At 38.7% G+C, this 14920-nt stretch overlaps 1 protein-coding gene across 17 annotated transcripts in view; it reads left to right on the plus strand.

The window, feature by feature from the left end:
- LOC117432042 (neuron navigator 2) overlaps positions 1-14920 on the plus strand; it is a 179897-nt gene that overhangs the window by 146029 nt on the left and 18948 nt on the right. For 4 of the 17 annotated variants that reach the window (XM_059002531.1, XM_059002519.1, XM_059002525.1 and 1 more), the window contains 9 exons: positions 2577-2715; positions 4162-4489; positions 4964-5639; positions 6688-7155; positions 7626-7691; positions 8881-8925; positions 10324-10484; positions 10739-10912; positions 13236-13288. In XM_059002531.1, the coding sequence (XP_058858514.1) occupies positions 2577-2715; positions 4162-4489; positions 4964-5639; positions 6688-7155; positions 7626-7691; positions 8881-8925; positions 10324-10484; positions 10739-10912; positions 13236-13288 (2110 nt within the window). The remainder of the gene's footprint in view (positions 1-2576; positions 2716-4161; positions 4490-4963; positions 5640-6687; positions 7156-7625; positions 7692-8880; positions 8926-10323; positions 10485-10738; positions 10913-13235; positions 13289-14920) is intronic. The other 13 variants (XM_059002534.1, XM_059002520.1, XM_059002533.1 and 10 more) reach the window with 10 other exon arrangements.

The raw sequence follows: 14920 nt of genomic DNA on the forward strand, positions 1-14920 counted from the left end.
AGGGCACAGTGGGGTTATTCCATACAGTACTTGTTGATACAGGATACTGGAAACAAAGGAAAGTAGGGGTTGGTTAATTGGGTAAAGACACTTGTTCATTCAATGGGTTATTTGTTAAATATTTCATCTGGCAGCAAAATATATACTGTAGTGTTCTCTTGATCTTCATAAAAAAAAAAACACTACAAATAATATAGTTTGTTTTGAATCTAGATTATTTTATAAATGTATTAATAAATATGCGAGAATGTATATTTAAGTTGTCAATTGTTCTGTAAGTTAAAATTGAAATATGTTCCTCTTACCAGAGAGAAGAGTGTGAAAATGTGCACCAAACAAAATAACGTTTTTATTATTCATTTTTTTTAAACGTTTCTATTTATTACATTTTCTCCCACCACTGTTTCTTTTTTGTTGCAAACAAACGGTTGCATTCTGGGGGTTTGGTTTCTTCTGAATTGACTGCAATGCATTAATAAGGCTGTTTGGCATATGAAACATTTATCTTGGTCTCGGCATCCTTTCTCTTTCTTCCTGCTCCCCGTTTCGCTCTCTCCTAGCTCCCGATCTCATTTGGCTCAACAGCTGAGCCTCTTTGTTCGTAGTGTAGCATGCAGCCCTGTGGGAGCTTAGTTCCCACTGTCACCTGATCAGCAGGGCTGGGCAGTGTTTGATACATGGTATCATTTGGCCACTTAGGGAGTTGTTTTTAAATATATACAAGGTAAAAAAGTAAGTGGGGAAAATTACTGGCTTCAATCCCCAGCTTGTTTGAAAAAGGAAGTCTTTAGGGACCCACAACCTAGCCGATGAAGGACACAAGCCTTAAAGGTGAAACAAAAAAAAAGGCTCAATTGTGATTTGTGTAACTGAAGCATGAAGTATGAGTTATGTTCATCAGAAATTAGTTTTAAGCTAGGGAGGAAAGTCTGGAGTCTGTTTGCAGAGCTAATGTGTCAACAGTTACTAAACGGTTAAAAAACAAATGTAGAACTGGTTTTGCATTCTGAATACCGCCCCTCTAAAACCATTTGTAATACATTAACAAAAGCACCTGCTCCCATGAGGGGAACTTCATGAGGGGAATGCTGACTGAGGTTCACAGCATTCTCATTGTCTACTTTGTTTTACCGAGTTACCTTTCACTATCATTTATTTGTAATTAAGTGTTGGGCATAGAACATTGGCTTAAGTAGTTGTTAAATATGATCCCATTCTCTAAGTGTATAAGTGAATAAATACATAGATTAAATTGCTAACACAGCCATTACTGTCTTTAATAAACACGAACCCTGGATTTGGTTGGTTAACCATGAGAGGGGCGGGGAGAAACCTAAGGAAATCAATCACTGAAACATGGTAGAGCCTGACTGAGAGAAACATAGCCAAACCTGATTGCTTCAAACACCACATATGTTACTCGGATAGTTTTATAAGGATGCTTCTTAATCGCTGTGTATTTTGAGGCTTTCTTCTCTCCTGGTTCATGAGGACATTGACAGACAGGAAGAATAAAGGCCTTGTTATGTTAGTCTGTTATGCATGGAAAGTTGTCATCCATAGATGGATACGAGACTGAATTAATTTTGCATTGTTCAACACCTCAAGCGTTATCAAGCTTAGTGTATTTCAGTAGCTCTGTTAACTCATATACTGCCATGTATGCTTTTCCTCTTTTTGGGTGATAAAGCTCAAAATTGTTTTTTAGAGGTGAATTTTTTGCCTTTTTTCCCCCCCCTGTCAGAATTTGTGTATATTTGTGAAATTATTTTTTTCTTTTACCTTTACACCTTGGGGTTTCATTAGCTGACAGACTCCGCAGGCTGTGTAATCTGTGGGGTTTGGGAAGCTTGTTGAAATGACACAACAGAGCCTGTGGACAAGCTGGTAATCATTAAAACACTCCTGAATGCCCTTGAAAACTGTACTCAATGTGATTGCTGGCCAGCTGCACATTATTAGTAGCTTATTTTGCATTGAGCATTCAATGATACAACAGCATTGTTGTATCGTTGTGTGCATCTCTTGGCTTTTTATTTATTAGGCTTAAGTAATGCATTGGTAAATTAACATTTTTATTTAAAGTGAACATGCTGAATGCCTTTCAAATTCTTTTAAGTTTAGAAACCTACTGGTAGGCCGAGAACATGTTTTCTCTAGGAGTGCTGAAAGCTATCTCCAGTTAATTATTATTTTAAACATATCACCTTTGTTAAATTATAGATTAAAGTGTACAGACTGCTAGTCTGTAAGGCACACATTGATTTAAACAATTGTACACGATCCAAGTAGACTGCCCCTTTTTTGGCATATAAGCTACATGCATGGTTCAGTAATTAAAAGGCACTGGAAGAAAAAAAAAGTGTAACGATGCTGGTATGTAACCATATAATATTCACGTGTTTGCCGATTTTACAGCAGTGTAACATTTTAATGAATGTGCACAAAAAAAAAATCTGGACCATAAAAATGTAAAAATTGAAATTCAAGGCAGAGTTTTAGCTTTGCTTCACTAAGCTATTGAGTTTCAAATTGGCAAGAAGTTGAGGTTTTTGTTTTTCGTCTTCTCTTTTCAGTTGGGACGACAGCAGTTCAGTGAGCAGTGGGATCAGCGACACCATAGACAACCTCAGTACAGATGATATCAACACCAGCTCATCCATCAGCTCGTACGCCAACACGCCTGCTGCACCGCGGAAGAGTATCGACAGCCAGGTAAGTCCACTGAAAACTTTCCATTCCTGCCTGGAGAACACAACTGATGCCAGCGATGCTAATTTTGGTTATTCTGCATCTACGTTTTAGCACCCAGTTTACACCTGATTTTTAATTGCAGTTTCTTTCAATGGGAATTTACACTTTGGCATGGTGTCCTAATGGTGCAAGGTTTTTAAATGCAAAGTCACCTACAGGACAGCAGGTTGGATCCATCTCCTGAATAGTATGTTGAGCATACCTGTACTGTAACGCATAGCAATTTAAAAAGATTTCTAGGTATGTGCACCATGTCTTTTGTTCTCTGGTTTTGTACTATGCTGCAAAAATAAACCTGGCATTAGCGTGGTGATCTTGGGTCTGTCTGACTCCCAGTTGTGGAAAAAAGTGAATCTGGTGCCGAAAATCTATTTAAACATGTAAAAGAATGAGTGTGGGCACTGAAAGTATATGTGACAGCCAAGAATCTGTAAAAATACACATCAGCTTACCTTTTATAGAAGTTTTTATTTCCAGTAATTAAAAAAAGAAAAAAAAAACGCAATGCTGCTTTTTATTATTTATTACAGATTTTAAAGCCTTGGTATATTATATTATGATTTATTGAAACAATGTTTTTTTTTTTTTTTTTTTTTTGGCATACAATTGTTCTGGATTTATAGTTTTGGAGAAATGCAGTACAAAGCTGATTTTAAATAGAACCAGTTTACCACTGTTCTTCTGTTCTGTATCATGCAGCTTTCTTTTGTTTTCCTGTTTTAGCTTTTCAAATCATTAATTAAATGGCATGCTTATATACTAGTGTGTAGTGGATGTGCTTTGGCTAGAGAATGTGTTTTCCATGGGGACCCATCAGGGTTCATTTTGATCTCTTGCCGATCACAATTCAAATTTAAAATGGGGACTTAAAGGGCGAAGGTGTATTCTCTACCTGATTTTGTTGCCATTCAGACTAAACGCCTAATAAATTAGTAACTACAACAACTGAAAAAGCAACAAACGTTCAACACCAGTGCTTATTTGAACAGTTCTTAAAAAGAAGCAAAGTGCTTTAAGGGAATTACTGTGTCTGACTGTCACGCTATGGGTGGGTCCATTTGCATGTGGCATTTGCCTAAACTAATTTGCATCCTGGAACATACAGTAGGGACAATATAGGAACATATAGGAAGGGACGATAAGGTCTTCATAGCCAGCTTGTGACTTATTTGTCCACTCCACTTGTCAGACATTGTCATTCTCGAAAGAAATAACCACTCGCCAAACCATGATCAGTGAACAGAAACCAGGCAAAGTTAGTTCGCTGTTAATAATTAGTTGAATATATTCATTTTAATTTGTTTTGGAATTAAGATCCAAGCTTCCCACCTGTAGTATTGGTGCTGTGATTCTTCTGGATTTTTTTTAACTATGTTGCATGCCTGCCTTTCTCCACCTCTCTCATAGACGAGTGCTGTGTTCATATCTTTACAGCCCCAGACGGACGCAGAGAAGCACTGTGCTGTGGAGCGGAGCTCCATGTGGTCTGGGGCTGAAGTGAAGAAATCGGACGGGGGCTCAGACAGTGGAGTCAAGATGGAGTCCAGCTCCAAGTGGAGACGTAACCCTTCCGATGTGTCCGATGAGTCAGACAAAAGCAACTCCGGCAGGAAAACAACTGTCATCTCACAGACAGGCTCCTGGAGACGAGGCATGACTGCCCAGGTTGGCATCACTACACCCAGGACGAAAAGCGCCACGGTGAAAACCCATGGAACTGGTATGCAACAACCTAGTATGTCCTTTCATTTTTTATACTGTCTATTAGTCCTCAACCTAAAGAGGTTCGTGGTGTTGTTGTTTGATGTTTTTTTTTTTTTTTTTTTTTTTTTTGGTGAAACACTGGTTAAAGCATGAGTCAAAACGTTTTGTCTACTGCTTTCATAGTTTTCATCTATAGTTGAAAATAAACAAATTGCCTAGTGAAAGTGTCATTAAAAATCAACCTTTTATTCTGAGATTCTGAGAAGTAATAATCACACTGTAAATAATGGGAAGGACAAAAAAGGTTCTGCCCTGAACCAAGTTTAATTTGTCTGACACGCAAACTGGAATCCAGTCAATTATAACTTTAATCTTAAGTAAGCATTCCACAGATGTTACTAAACAGTAAAGGTAAAGTTAAATCGATGATGCAACAGGGCTTCAATCCAAAAACATTTTTATAGATCGTCTTTCATGATTTAATAGATTTTTTTAATGACTTTAGGAAAAACTGATGATGCCAAGGCATCAGAGAAGGGCAGGCTCTCCCCCAAGTCTGCTAATGTCCAGCATTCCCCCTCAGATGCTGGCCGCAGCAGTGGAGACGAAACGAAGAAACCTCCATCGAGCGCTTCCAGGACCCCCACCAACACCTTCGGGTTCAAGAAACAGCCTGGGGGCATGACCATCATCACTGCCAGCGGTGCCACCATCACCAGCGGCTCAGCAACCCTGGGAAAAATCCCCAAGTCATCCGGGCTCATTGGCAAGTCTGGTAGCCGGATGGCTAGTGTGGATGGCTCCCATCAGGACGATGCCTACCTTCCCATCAGTGCCCGGACTAACCTGCAGTATCGCAGCTTGCCCAGACCCAGTAAATCAGGCAGCGGTGGCAGAAACGGCAACCGGTCCAGCACTAGTAGCATTGACTCCAATCTCAGCAGCAAGTCTGCTGGCTTACCCGTGCCCAAAATAAGAGAGCCTTCCAAAGTAGCAATGGGTAGCCCTTCACTTGGAGGAGCCAACCAGACGGACAGGGAGAAAGGTGTGTCTTCAGATACAGAGAGCATAGCCTCCTGCAACTCTATCAAAGCCAGCCCAACCTCCCACTCTGGGGCTTCGCAGAGTGGCCGCCAGCAAGGATCCAAATACGCAGATGTGTCATCACCCACTTTGCGCAGGTAAGAAGCAGCTGCCACCACAATGCGTTGCAAATGTCGGGAGAGAAGTAATTACTGCCTTTTTTTTAAAACCAGCAACAAATACAGATCAGGGAATTCTTCAGTAGGTACTACAGCCAACCTATTGTCTCTGGTGGGGGACCCTCTGATCGAGATTTGCGATGGCAGCCTTGTTGAAGAGCAAAAGCACAGAGCCAATTGTTGAATCTGATGTAGTTGTGCTTGTGCATTCAGTCATATAAAAGCTTTCATTTATTAGTGTAAATATCTATTTTAAATGGCAAGCTGTTTTTGTTTTGTTTCCTAGAAAAGGTTATTTCTAGTAATTCATTACTAGTAAGTGTTACTAGTAATAGCCGCAAGCCCTGAGGTCTTGGTTTATGTTATAATTTTTTATACTCTGACATTACTTTCTCATTCAGTTGATGAGGTCATGAGAACATGTAATTGTGGCCTATGAATCTGCTGACATATAAACTTTTCCTTGGTGCTGTACATGATGATAATAATTAACTGAGGCAATCAAAGACCTTTTGTATTTTTCTATTTATTTTTGTATTCTGAAATTCGGTATGCATTAGATTAAAGAATTAGCTGAAGAAAGCTTATTTAATAACAAACAAATGAAAAGATCTAGGCGCAGTAGATTAGACTGAATATTCTGTTTGAGGTTCAGAAGGACTGGCATGAAGATGTAAATACAGTTAATCATTTCAGTCCTAAAGACTATTGTGTAGCTTGGCAAACTTCATATTTTTTCTGTAAAATACAGTGTTTGTCTAGTTTTTCTAATGGTTTTGTCTCCTGGAGCCTGTGGCACAAAATAATTGAAAATAAATGTGCAATCATTAGTGCGCATTACTTGAATGAGCTCGGGGGAAATACAGTACATATGTTATCCTTGTTATCTTTGGAGTGCCAAAAAAAAAAAAAAAAACAGTAAAAGTTAGACTTTAGTGAGCTTTTTTTTTTTTAATGTATAAGCAGTCCAACTAACAGTACTTATGGGTCAGCATGTGTGTTTATTTTTTTTATTTTTTTCATGCAGACTGTTCGGTGGCAAGCCAGGTAAACAAGCCCCAGTCACAACAGCTGAGAATATGAAGAATTCCACAGTTATCACCAACCCCCATGCCACCATGACTCCGCAGACTAACCTTGATTCACCTTCAGGGAGTGGAATGCTGAGCAGTGGTGGCAGCAGCCCCCTCTATAACAAAACCACCGACCTGGCCCAGTCTTCCCTGGCCTCCAGCCCGGGCTCTGCCCATTCCGCTCCTTCCAACAGCCTGACGTGGGGCACCAACCTCAGCAGCTCCTCTATGGTGAGCAAGGATGGCCTCGGGTACCAGTCTGTCAGCAGCCTGCACACCAGCTGCGAGTCCATCGACATCTCTCTGAGCAGCGGAGGGATCAGCCATCACAACTCCACCAGCGGGCTGGTCCCATTGTCCAAAGAGGAGTCTCTGTCTGCATTTGCAAGGAATAACAGTGTGAAGCCAGCCTTGTCTGAGAGGTAAGGGATAATGTGGCACCTCTGTCGTTTGCATGGAAATGTTTACAGTTTAAAGTATGCAAAGACTTTATATTAGCAATGTAATTCTTTGATGACAAAAAGAGTTTGATACAGGTTTTATGTGACATTTTATATTTAACACTTTTGTTAATTTTCATAATCAGATTTTTTTTTTTATCCTGAATATTCCACTGTTTAGGTCATCATTATAATTTTGAATGTTAAGGATAATGGCAAATTTTAAGATCGGCATAGTTTGATAGCAAATCAATAGCAAATGCTGATGCTGTGTCTTTTGATTTACTGTTTTATGGACATATTTCTTAAAAATCTGAAAAAAATCTGATTTGTTATAGGAGCGCTCTTAACCCTACGTTGAAAGCGTAGGTTGAGATGAATAACTTCTCCTTCTGTCCTCCTCATTTATTAATTCACTTTCTTCTTTTCTGTTCTGTCACCCCTCCCTTCAGTCCTCTTTCTTCCCCATCTGCTAGCCCAAAATTCAGCAGAAATACTTTACCTAGGAAACAGAACAGGTAAACGTGTTTGTCTTGACCAGTGGGTTATGCTGAGCTTTATAAAGCTAAACTAACACCATTGTTACATAGTGATTGCTTGACATTTGAAAACTTGCATTAATTGCTGTAAACTCCCCTGTAATTGCATTAATTTGACAGGCCACTATGCAGCACTATTGCACCATGCTTTATAATAAGTCCCTATGGCACCACCACCTGGCTCAGAGCTGTATTACAGCCGGCCTAGGAAAAATGTTTGCACTGAACTGCCAAGGCTTACATTATGTTATCATATTGACTTAAGATACACATTGCAGCTTGTTTGCATAGTGCAGTTAACAAATCCATTGTGAAAATAAGTCAAATAAATGAACTAAACGTACAAAAAAAGATGCACAAACATACATAACAGATCTATTGTAGCTATCAAATTCTGTGAATCCCAACACATTGGTATTATTAAACTAGAATCCTCTGCTGTCACCTGCAGACAGGCTGCCAGAAGATTTGCTTTGTACAGTGTGGCTTGCAAATATGTGCGCAAGAGCTATGTCATGTGTTCTGGAGCTGCTGCAAAGTGAGCTATTAAAATAATGGTGTGTTAGCGACCATAGGCAATGTCTTTTGACATTAAATCAGTAAAAAATATTGCAATTAACTATTGCTACCTGAGGCAGTTACAGGTTTGTATATAGTTTCACCAGCACACCAAGTTTGCACAGCTTCCCCACGGCATGTATGTTTTAGTCTTGGCTATGTGTCGGCATGTCATTAGGTGTTTTTTTTTTTTTTTTTTTACATTTTCTGTGGGATCAGCACTGGCCCTTCCTAGTTTTTCAGTGTAGGTTGCTTTTAGTGCTGTTGCCACGCTCGGTAAGAGACCCTTTTCAGGAAATGTGTCTCCTTTGTGACAGAACAATCTTCAGTGCAGGCTTTGTTCATTTGAAGTTGCACATTAAATTCTTCATGGTTTTTTGTTATGCAATCAAAATCATGCATAGGTAAAAAAAAAACCAAAAAAAAAACAGTTATAACAATTAGCATAATGCATATGCATTGCATACATATTTGTACAAGCTGTTTTTACCTTCCATAGCAGAGAAGAAATCCCTTTTCTGCCCTCATGAAACATTGTCCTGAGTTCGTGTCCCTCTTCCTCTTTGCTCCTCCTCCTCCTTATCCTATTCTCTAAATCTCGTACCTACAGCAACCCTCACCTCGATAGAAACACCTTGCCAAAGAAGGGACTCAGGTATTGGTGCTTCCTGCTTTTCTGTGGTGCCAATGCATTGCACTGTTTGTTGCACTTATTGTGGGTGTTGCTGGCAGTTTGCGCTTGTGCACATGTATGAGCAAGTCACTCTTCATTTTAAGTTGTTCAGTGTGTAAATGTGTGTGTCACTTCTGTTTGGCAGTACTGTGGCCTTGATAAATGTCACCGTTTCTTTATTCACTTGTGCTGGGGCATGGTGGGGGTTATCTAGCTTTACAAAGCTTCCTTTACTCAAATGTACCTTTTTATTTTATGTGCTTGTGGTCTTTTTTAAAAGTGTTTTGTTTTCAGAGAATTGGAAGGTGAATCCTGCAAGATGTCTTGCTGCACAGGATGGTTTTGTCCATTCACACAAATTAAAACACAGGCTTTCTGTCGTGCTGGTAGATAAAGATAAAACTTTGCAAATGTTTCCACGGCATACAGAGCTTTTGCCAAAAGCTTTTAATCTTGCTTTGCTTAAGAATGTTTTCTGAACATGGAAGAACTCACCCCAGACCTTTTTAAAATGTTTTTTCATAGTGTTTTTACATTTTGACCTGCTAGAATAAACACTTGCAACTATGTGCTGAAAGAAAAGTCACAGCCCAGACACCTATTAGTTCTACTCCTGTTAGTATAAATTCAGCAAAGACAAATGACAAACATTGCTGAGCTACTCAGAGTAATGGTCTGCACTAGGTATACATGGACAATAGATGTTAAATGATTTTTTAGAACACAAGCTCTATTTAACTGACATTGTTATTAAATATCAGTGGTTAAACAGGGTCTTTAAAGAGTCATCAGATTTGTTTTTTACAATGGTTTTCATCTGTGCTTGAACCTAGTTTTAAACTAAGGAACTTGTATTTCTTACATTACACTCTACCAAATTTTTCCATTTTGAAATTTGTGTTTTGAGATGCATGTAACCTTTTAAAAAGAAAAAAAAGTGTGTGTTACTTTTTTTAAATGTGTTTTTCAGTTAATCAGTGTACCTTAATTCTAGGTAAAGGTCTAATGTTATCAGGTTTCATAGTACTGGGTTGCCTTCTTTGGCTCTGCAATGTTTGTCCAAGAAGCACACAAGTTCAGTGACCCTTGTTTGTATAGAATTGCACCAGCTGGGGCTGGGGGGAGCTATTGCTGCACATTTTATTATAAAGAGCAATAATCACAGTGTAACAATGTGTTCATTTTAGACTGGGTGCGTGAGCACTTGTGGTGTTTTGTCTCCACTCCACTTATAAAATAAAACAAAATAAAATCAAAAAGTGACATTTTATTTTGAAATAACTGTTTAGTACACTGTTCTTGGCTTGAGCCTTTCCTGGTTGCACCTTACCAATGTTGTTGTTTCCACCGGACTGTCTGACCAGGTTTTTGTTGTTGCAGGTACCCCCCTTCTTCCCAGCTCCGCAGCCAGGAAGATGCCAAGGAGTGGTTGCGATCTCATTCTGCAGGAGGCCTGCAGGAGAGTGCCAGCAACTCCCCATTCTCGCCAGGCTCCAGCATTACCTCCCCTTCTGGAACCAGGTTTAACTTTGCCCAGCTTGGTAAGCCTGCAAACATTTCCCATTTGCTAACAGATGCACCTTTGTGTACAGTACAGTAGCTTCTAAGAAGAGTTTTTTTTTCTACATTTCTGCCATAAATTATACAGGTAAATTTATTCAGGGAAGTGTACTGAAATGTCGTAAATTTATTATTTTTTAAAAAAAATTTTTTTGCTATAGATAATCTTGGTGGTTGCTTGATTCTATTTTATAACACCCACGAAATCTTATGGTCTGTTTCTTGCTGTTTTCAGCTAGTCCAACTACTGCTGCCCAGATTAACCTTGCAAACTCTTCAGTGCTGCAGAATCAGGAGGGACCTTTGGATCCATACGGCGATCCTCGCTTCCGCAACAGCTCCATGTCTCTGGATGAGAAAATCAGGACCATGAGCCGCTCTGGGTCCTTCAGAGATGGCTTTGAAGAAGGTACATTAGGTGCTCCAATAAGGAGCGGTCATCCTCTAAAGAAAGAAAGACAGGCAATTGCACAGCCCTCTTTAGACGATCTGCACATATAGCCAGTATATTCACAACATACAAAGGGATTGTCCTCTCATTGTGGAAGCTTGCGTTTTATAAGCACAGGAAAGAGTATAAGAAGTACAGTACTGTGCAAAAGTTTTAGGCAGGTGTGAAAAAATGCTGTAAAGTAAGAATGCTTTCAAAAATAGACATGTTAATAGTTTATATTTATCAATTAACAAAATGCAAAGTGAGTGAACAGAAGAAAAATCTACATCAAATCAATATTTGGTGCCTTTAGCTCTTTAAGTGTTTTCGCCTAACACCACATAGAACTAATTGTTTTACCTAATGATATCATTTTTAAATTGCATATCTCTATAACACTTTTGTGGAGACAACTAATTCTGTATTTTAAGCTAATTCTAAGAAAGGATAACGAGATGCAGGTGTGTTTGAAATGTCAGATTAAGGACAAATATTAAAGTAGTTCTAATGAAACTTCTTGTCAGTCACACACACACACAAACAAAAAAAAAGGTTAACGATCTGACAGATATGTACAAATGCCTGAATCCCACGCAGCAAAATATAATGCATTTCAGTTACAGTAGTGACTTATAAATAGACAGTTGTCCCTCATTTTGATTTACACATCAAAAAGTTGTACAATTTACTGTCAACATGGCCAAACCCTGAAGCCTTGCAATGTAAACCACAATTTTGTCTGCTGTACTTGGAACAGAAAAAAAAAAACATATCTCCATATAGTGAGCGTGAAGAAGCCGAGATAAAGGGGCAAAGAGACGCTAATGCTCCTCAGCATGTTTGTGCGGCTTCAGCTTCTACTGATCTAGAGCCAGTACCTGCATCAACTGCCTCAGAAAAGCGTACTAAAGAATGTAAACAGTAATGCCAATTATTTTGTTTGCTGTAAATCTGACGTAAATAGGCACACTGCATGATGCGTGCCTACAGCAGAACCTTTTGTAGTTCTTGGTGGTGTCACGTAGATAATCTGTTTATAAAAACAGGATGGGGACCAAGGGGATTAGGGAGGGCAGGTGGTTGAGGAGTTACACCAGGCCTTTGTTAACAGCAGCCATTTTACGATACTTGCCTCAGGGGGCAAGATTGCTCCTGTGTATCTCTGATGGGAGCTGCTGCATTATTTTAGGCTCTACCAATAAAATAAGGATTAGGATACACTTTTTTCTTTTTAGTTGCATACTAACTGAAACGGATGTTCATCTTAGTCAATGCGAAAATGATCTTTACCCATTCCTGATACCGTTTATTGCCACGTTTGGTCACATGCTCCTTTTGGTTTAGCGTATAAGTACAGTATGCCAGAACAAAGCTTGTTAATGTCAGTTTCAATATATTATAAACAGATTTTCTTTGCTTTGCTGAGTTAGGTGGTGAAGTAATCAAGCTATTTAAATTGGGTTGTTGGGAATTTTTATGTCTTAATATGGAACACACAAGTACGCACAAAATTGGTGTGCAGTATTTTTGTTCTAGCACACCAGATATAACTACATATCACAGATTTATTTAAAAACAGTTTGCACAGTACAAATGAAAACTAAAATAAACAGTTCAAATTAGCTCTCATCAGTCCGCTCAACCTTAACATTTACATTTAAGCTTGCTTATTTTATAACCAGGGTTCTTCATTTTACTAAACTGAAAAGGATCATCATTTTTTTCTGGATTCCTAGATAAAAATCCTAAGCTTCAAGAAATCTGAGGTTATGTAAGAGACTTAACACAGCAGCACGTATGAATGGTGCCTATTGTGCATAAAAGTGTCTCATACTTGTTTATCCAGATGATAGATAGGGGTTTAATAACCCAGCGACAATGGAACCCAAGTGCCTAGCACATTTAGGGCAAATTAAATACATGAATACAGGAAGCAAGAGGCTGCCAAAAAGGAAGCTGCCAGACGGCAAGACTCAAAGTAAAAGTTAAACGAACAAATAAGCCAGAAGTGTTTTCATTTCTTCTTTTTGTAAATTTGAAATTTTGTTGATGCGGTTTGTGTTCAATGGTTTTTAATGTGCTTTGAGCTATAAAGAAGAATTCTAATTGTAAATGCATTAAGGGTATTGCCTAAAACACTCACTGTATTGAAATTAAGGAATTTCCATGTATTTAACTAACTTGATTTTGCCATTAAAACAAGTAGTTCTGTCCTTTTTTTACTTACTGCAGTTCTTTGACACCTAGCTGTTCGCTAATGCGTCAGTGTTTTTTAATTACGTTACTCATTCTTTTTTAGTGCATGGCTCCTCGTTGTCTCTGGTTTCTAGCACCTCTTCTATCTACTCAACGGTGAGTACACTTTCTTTTTTTTCATACCAGTTAGTCCTCCACTCTCTTACTTAACCAATCCAGATTACAGTGAACTGAAATTAACCTGAAAGTAGATTACAGGTGTAACATGTAGAGGTGAAACAATGGTGAATTCACAAGACCACAGACAGAACGTATGTTGCAGGAATGATACATAATGGTCAGTGGTCTGGTTCTTTCTAGCTCTGATCTGATTGTGCTCACACTTGGGTCTTCATCACAGTGATTTCTTTACTCTGTACCAGTTATCTCAGGGGCGGTATAAACACCGTATTCCTTCATAGAAGTAGATAGTGTTGGAAAATGTAAAAATACATAAACATATATTTAAGAACAAGAGTCGTTTGTGGTCATCGGGCAGCAAAACTGTCATTTCAGAATATAAGTGAATGATTATACTCAAGGCCTGACAGTCATAATTTGATCCTTAATTAAGGTCTTTAGGTTGTTGCAGTGATATGATTTGTTTCAGCGTGCAGTAAATGGCAAACAAAGCATCACTTTCTAATAGCTGAAACCAGGTCCAAGTTCATCTCAATTAAATATGCATTAATATGGTTTTCTCTTGGAAATAGTTTTCAGTTTGCTGGTGGATTTATAATATACTTTTTTAAAGGACGATGTAAGTGATCAGTTGTGTTTGCGGAAGAGGCCAGGTAGGGTTTCCGATGCCTGTATAAACATTTACTGCAAACACAGCGTGGAAGAGCTGTCATTCTGGTTCCACCCATGCAAACACGAGCCAGTGGATTGGGAATATCCTTTTCTGCATTGCCTGATGTTTGGAACAAAGAATGTTCTACTTTAAAATGATAGCCTGGTCAGGTGCAGTGACATGTGATCCTTTAGCTGAAGCACTGAAAGTTGTGAACAGAGAAACATTTCTATCAGAGTCGAAAAGAGAGAGAGAAAAAAAGCTGCTTCAGAATGATGACAACAGTGTCGTTTGCAGGAACGTCAGGCTTTACGGTAGGGCGTTTGTTTTAAAATAATTAATTACAACCACTTTTAATGTTGAAATCGGTGGTTATACTATAATATGTTGTTTTCTTAATACTGGATTTATAATGTTGGCTAGTGGGCTTTTAGCACAAGTATGACGGCATTTTTCACTGCAACTTTTTTTCTCGTTGTAGTGCCTTCATGCCATAGAAATGTGCAGTAATAATTTTAAAAATACGAAGGAGCTTGAGATGAATTCAACATACAGGCATCATAAAATATCTGCAGTTCAATCAAGATTGCCCTATTTTGTTCAGAGTGTGTTGTATACTTTTCATACTGTGTCTCATAATAAGTACATAGAAACGACGAGAATAAAAAAAGAAACCTGAACATTCTGTACTTTCGTGAATGGCAAATAAAGGATAACAGCTAAAGGTGTTCTATTAATAGAAATGTTTTTTCTTGAAAGTATTTTCAGATAATTATAAAGAAAGCAGTTGTGGTTGTCAAGTCATGCTGACTGGAACAGCGTGTTGAGAGATCTCCTTGTGTCAATCGTCCAGTTTTGTTTCAAAGAGTCACAGTTTTCAGCACAACCAAGCAAAATATTGCCTGCTGCTAAGGTCAATGTGTACCATGAATGTTTCTCACCTAGTCTCATGTTAC

The sequence above is a fragment of the Acipenser ruthenus genome, chromosome 27 (assembly GCF_902713425.1).
Source record: "Acipenser ruthenus chromosome 27, fAciRut3.2 maternal haplotype, whole genome shotgun sequence".
Lineage (NCBI taxonomy): Eukaryota > Metazoa > Chordata > Actinopteri > Acipenseriformes > Acipenseridae > Acipenser > Acipenser ruthenus.